The sequence below is a fragment of the Limulus polyphemus genome, unplaced genomic scaffold, assembly GCF_000517525.1.
Source record: "Limulus polyphemus unplaced genomic scaffold, Limulus_polyphemus-2.1.2 Scaffold88, whole genome shotgun sequence".
Taxonomy (NCBI): domain Eukaryota; kingdom Metazoa; phylum Arthropoda; class Merostomata; order Xiphosura; family Limulidae; genus Limulus; species Limulus polyphemus.
In genome coordinates this window covers 688,123-694,537 of record NW_013665698.1, presented here as the reverse complement: position 1 = coordinate 694,537, position 6,415 = coordinate 688,123, and the positions used below count along the sequence as shown (strand labels likewise).

Here is a 6,415-nt window from a genome sequence, read left to right as displayed (position 1 = left end):
TTTTTACAGAAGTATCAACTCCTGCATTATATTAACTTATGAGTGCCATTTAAAAAAAAATATCAACTCCTTTTTTCTACCTTCTTGTGAGTACCTATTATTTTGAGAAATACCAACTTCTCTTTTCCATCATCTCTTGAATGTCATCTTCGTTTGAGATATATCAACTCCTGATTGCTACTATTTCCCTAATACCACCATATCCTAAGTACCATCATCTCCTGAAAATGTTATATCCTGAGCGCCGTAATATCTTTTTAATTGATCATTTAATATGTGTTTCCTCTTAAACCTTATATGAACCTTGTATGCGTTAATAAAGTAAATTCGATAACTCAGAGGTTTCCTCTAATTACAACAGAATCAAAACTTTCATCTTTGTGAATGAAAAAACAACTTATTATTTAGATTTTTGCCTATAAAGTCTCAGGAAGGCTGGACACGATGATTTTTAGAATATACAATATAAATACGATAATTGGAGGACTCACATGTTAACTTTAGTTTGTTATTTTTCTCGTTGAGCTACGATGATTGGTGTTTTTCAAACACACACATTGAATATAATGGAGAATGAAGAGAAATACCGTTATTGGTTATTTTCGGCATTTCTTTTCTCCATTATATTCAGAGTGTGTTTGAAAAACACCAAACATTTCCTTGTATATTTCAATGGCAACTAGGCATTTAAAATATCCAAATTATTAATGAATGATTCAATTAATTTTCTAACAAAAATTATTTGTCACTGTATATTGTTAAGTTCATTCATTAGTTGTAGTAGTAACAATACACTGCAATATTTACGATAACTTATAACTAATGATTTGGCTTTTTTTAGCTATCCATGGTAAAATTCGCTATAACCAAATGTACTTTTCTTCGTAGGTTGTTCGATACGAATCTTTAAAATAAAGAGCAGGTAGTTTAGTATGGAAGTACATTATGCTAATATAATAATAAATTGGCAAACAACGATTTATAAGCATAATGAATAGTGTATATTTTTTGGGGGAACAATGGTACCGATAAATTACAGCATAATGATGCAAATTTGAAAAATAAATGTGCACAAAAAGTTGATTGTTTTACCAGTTTTTTCCTTTTTTGAAAATTAGTGGCATTTTATCTTACTTTGCATTATTGATGGAGACATTTTTAACGGTGCCACATTATTACCAAATACATATTTACCGATGTTATTAGTACTGAATACATATTTACTGGTGTGATTATTACCGAAGATATTTTTACTGGTGCTACTTCTTTCTGGAACTATACCCAATTAGTTGTTGGTAGAAGAAGAAATATATATATATATATATTATTTTTTGCAATAGCTCCGTAGTAAAAGAAAACCAACTTTATTACTTTAAGTATATATTACCTTGTTCTGTAAAGCTTGAAGACCTTGGAAATGATCCAGTCTGAAAGCTTTTAGTGACGCGTGAAATAAAGTACTTCACCAATCGCTTCTTCGTGAGTGATGACGTTACATTTTCTTAGTAGTCGGAGTTAGCTATCAGTGAGCTGAAGTAAAAAGTGAAAGCTGAGACATCAACACATCTACTGCCCTGCTTCATTGAACAAAGAAACTGCTATAATTGCGAACTCTTTTATTAGAAAAATGGGGCAAAAGTTCGGGTTGTGTGGAATTGTGCGAATCTGTTTGAAGTTAACGTCTCCTTGATGTAAAAAAAAACAAAAAACTTAATCGTGTGACTGTTTTTTTAGGTCGCAAACACGTAATGATGAATATACAACATTTAAGATTTTTTTTCTACTCAGTCCTTAAAACTAATTGAAAGATTTACTAATTTTGGTTTAGTATGAGAGTGAAATTTAAACACAATAACCTGCTCTACAGCTGGTTGGTCCTCGAAGTGACGTCATGCTGCTGTGACCTGATGTCTGAAGAAACACGCGCCAAAGGGACAAAAGCTCAGCCCTGCTCTGCGCGAGGTATGGTTCAAGAGGCAATACATTGAACTGCCTTCGTTCTACGTGGCGTGTTAACATGAGAACCAAAGTCCTTGCGTGCTCTGTATGATAAGTAAAGACAGGGTGACCAGCGATGTGACTTCACCTCAAGATGCCGAGGATGCGGAAGAGAATTTGGATTGTAGTTGTTACCTTTGTTATAGGGATTTCGGCAGACGTTAGTAAGTAATATACATTAATTCAGCGTGGTTTAACATTTAATGATAGTGTTCTACAGGTTACATATTTATAATATTGATGGTTACAGTTTACTCAGGTTGGAAAGGATACGACGGTTTCCTTTCATGATCTATTTGCTGAATAAACAATCATAGCCTTTTTTGGCTTTTCAGAGCACACCCACATTTCCTTCGACTTTCCCAGTTTACGTAGCAGGGATAAGTTAAACAGTTTGTTAACTGCATGTCTCTATGACATTACCTCTTTCTTGAGTTATTGTATTCAGTATTTTAACTTATAAGTAGAAATTCATAGCCTTTGATCTCGTTAAATTAGAAAAAGCAGTGTGAATATCCAACAGCTGAGTATTGTATAACTATATACATGATCAGTGTTTTCCCCCAGAAATTAAAATTAGAGGGTGTGTTCGAATTTTTAGGGAGTGTGAGGGCAGAAGGGAGAAGGTGGGCTGTTTGTTACCGTATTAAATACTAAATAATCTTTCACGGCCACTTTATTAGGTAAATAACTTCCGTAATTAGCTGTCAATACTATTTCAATTTGCTGTTAGAAAAATATCATGTATCGATGAAAACAACAAAGTGCCAAATCATATTATACAACTAAATTTTCAATCAACAACCAAATGGAATTTTTTTCCAAATAGAAACATTTTAAAACAACTAAATCTAGTTAGAAAACGACTAAAGTGGCAGCACTTCATATGACAAAGTGTTCACTGGGGGTAGGGGATGATGAAAAAAACTCAGGTGGATGTAGATAAATTCCTCTACATGATTATATTATCTGGTTGGATATATATATAACTTAAAAAACAAGAAGCTCAACAACCTGAGCATTTTTTTGGGGGAAGACCTTCCTTCTTCAGGGGGGGCTGTAAATATAACTATGTATGATGTATATTTATCAATTAAAATATCTAGAAGTAAAGTATAAATTGTTTAACATTGTACGTGTTGTGGGAATGATACTGTACGTGGACTTAGAATATGTACGGGTAAATGACATCGGAGATTTTTTGAGCAGGATACTGATAATGTCTGGAAATAGTTCAAATTTGAAGCTGGTAGCACCAGATTCTATTTGTTCTGAAGATAAAATTGCCAGATTCTGTTTGTTTTGAAGTTGGTAGCACCAGATTCTATTTGTTTTGAAGCTGGTAACCCAATATTCTGTTTGTTTTCAAACTGATACGTATTAATATTATACAAAAGATAGTGTTTGTGTTGCAGTTTATTTAAAATCACCAAAATTATCAGGTTTCACTTTGAATTTATGTAATTTCAAACATCAACTTAAAGTGTGGGCTATGCAAGTTTTGTTAGCACCTTTCCAAAATTGCGTTCTTTAAAAGTTCATGTTGAAACGCAGATTATGTAAAAGTGTTGTTTAGCACTGTGCTAAACTGACAGTATGTAAATATTATTCAACACATGCTAATCTGTGGTTTATGTAAATATTGTTCAGAACCTTGTTAAACTGTGAGCTATGTAAATGTTGTTTACCATGTTAAACTATGGGTTATGTAAAAGTGTTGTGTAGCACGTGTTAAAATATGGGTTATAGGAGTGTTCAGCATCGCCTTGAACTGGAGGTGTCGCAAAGGTTGTTCTTTATCATGTTAAACTATGGGTTACCTAAAAGTACTGTTCGGCACAATGTTAAAGTACGGGCTACCTAAAAGTATTATTCGGCACCACGTAAAACAATGGGTTACGTAAGTGCTACTGAATACCATGTTCAACTTACAGTTGTATTTATCTGTCGTAACTGGTCTTCAATGCAATGTGGTACTGACTCGGACGTTTATTTCATTTTAGACATGTTGCGATACTGTGATCGGATGAATTCAATTTAAAAAATTAATTTCCAATTATGTCTTCCGGAATGGTGGATAAGATATCTATAAGTATATATTTGTTATGTGTAAAGCATCCGTTTGGAACTATTTACAAGTTATTAGCGGTTGAAAAAAAAATCTAATTCTTGCAATGTTTTATTTATTTTTGTTTTCTATGTCGCAAATAATACTGAAACCATTTCATATTGCATCGTTTTTAAGCCTGATGGCAGGACCTCTCCCTGTCAGTATAGCTAACAGTAATATTAATTTATTTGTCAGAGTTTCTGTTGTTTCTTATGCTTACTTAACTTGTTGGGTTTAAAGAAATACATATCTTTCTTCTGATACTAAACGATAAAGTAAAAAAAAGATGAAACATTTTATTTGTATATATGCTCCAGATTTTATATAACTTTAGAAAAGAATGCTTATGTTACTAACGTTTTTCAATTTGACAGGAATCCTTTTATCTAGATCATAAATAAAACGATTACCGGTCTCTTGGGAGATTGACGCAGCCAATCATACTTAAATCTCCTATTTGTCAGGAGACAATCGTATAGTAATCAGAAACTAGAAACTTCGTTTTTGATTATACGAACGTTATTACGCCGTTTAGTTTTATCGCGTAAGCGGCTTAGTACAATTACACACGTATATTTATGTGTATTTGTCTAGTTTCGGTATGCGAAATTGTGGCGAATAAAATAACTGGTGAACGCGACGTATTTACTCTACGAAAGAATAACTACAAGAGTCATGAACTTATTGTTGAAATAATCTCTCGTATCATCTTTAAAAACGAAATCACTACTGCTTCACCTCCACGGATAGATTATTATACTGCCAAAAATATAAATCGTTATACACACTAATTATAAATGTGGTAAGTTAGAAACAGGAATATTATTGAATAAATTAATGAATAGCTGCTAGAATTCTAGATATTTGTCTGTAAGGTAATGACTCATAAGAGGCACTTGTCGTGGGATGAATTGGTTACCGTACTGAGCTGTGTACTTAATAATTCAAACATTGATCTACGTACACGTTTTTTAAATTATGTAGAGTCCTATCACTCAGAACTGAAAGTTTTAATAGAATGTGAAGATTCCTCGGTAATTAAAAGCTGCACGTTTCTTAAAGACTACCGTTCTTTGCAGACTATACAATAAGCCGTATCACGACTGAATGAGCTCTGATCAACGGATAAAGTTGTTTTCAAAACGATTGTTTAAAAAGAAAGTTAAAATAAACTTCCAAGAAAGTACAGCCTAAGTATTGTTTGATTTATTTAAAATTGTGTAAGTTTTGCCTTTTAATTTAATTCTTATCTGGGTAAAATAATTTAAGATATGGTCGTAAGATCTCTTAGTCATTTTTTAACCAATATTTTAAGCTAGCTAAAATTAGTAAGGCTCAGATTTGGGTACCTTTTATAAGTATTCCAAATTGTTCTAATCCAATTATTATTAAAACTACTCAATTGCCCTAGGGTAAAGTATCATTAGCCTCATAAAACGTTGAGATTGTTTATATAACTGACCTCCTAATTAAAATACATATCATAATATACATTTTTAATGACACAAATAATTTTTTCACTGTCTTTCTTTTGGTATGTTCACGAAACTGGAATTACAGAATTGTGATACACTACTTCCTCTAACTAGTTTCTACATCCAATACTCACGTCACGCTCATTTTTCTACATTTCGAATTTAATCATATGCACTTATGTCCTCTCGGAATTTTCGGGTTGTCTAACTTCTATTTGCTGTTCTTGTTTTCTTACTCAAAATTCTAAAACTACAAGCCAACAAAGGTAAGAAAAATCTGTATATATCTGTTCGGTTGAACTGTCTCACCTGGGATACACTTGTATACAAAACGTATGTTACTCTTCACTGCTCAACAGATTGGGTGAGCTGAAAAAACAACATAGCTAATATGTACCATCTTCAATCAAAGTCAAATGGATACTTGAATATAAAGGAATTGGGTTTAAAATAGAATGATACTGTATTAAAATTTTTGTATTTAAAACTGTTAGACCTGATTCAACCAAGACTTCATTACGTAATAAAAGAGAGTTCTTATAAGATAAGAGACTACATAATTTTTGTTTTGAAAGACAATTTCTTGGAGGGCAAAAAGTGTATCTACTTTATTTTATTAAATACAAACATGAGAAAGAACAAAAGCGAGAAATTAAAAGGAAACTTTATATGTCAGGAACAACAATGTTTCAATGAAAACTGTCTAAGTTTGATAAATTACATTTTTGTCACGTGATTGACGTGATTTCATAGAAATTTTTGTGTCTTTTTTTCCTTCTATATATTGCCCAAAGCAATATATATATATATATATATATATATATATATATAT

The 6,415-nt window shown here is 32.0% G+C and overlaps 1 protein-coding gene across 1 annotated transcript in view; it reads left to right on the top strand.

Moving 5' to 3' along the window:
- The first annotated feature begins 1,928 nt into the window (after nt 1-1,928).
- Nucleotides 1,929-6,415, top strand: part of LOC106468408 (hemicentin-2-like) — a 52,482-nt gene continuing 47,995 nt past the window's right edge. The window contains exon 1 of the mRNA XM_022397486.1: nt 1,929-2,162. Within this exon, the coding sequence (XP_022253194.1) occupies nt 2,093-2,162 (70 nt within the window). The 5' untranslated portion in view covers nt 1,929-2,092. The remainder of the gene's footprint in view (nt 2,163-6,415) is intronic.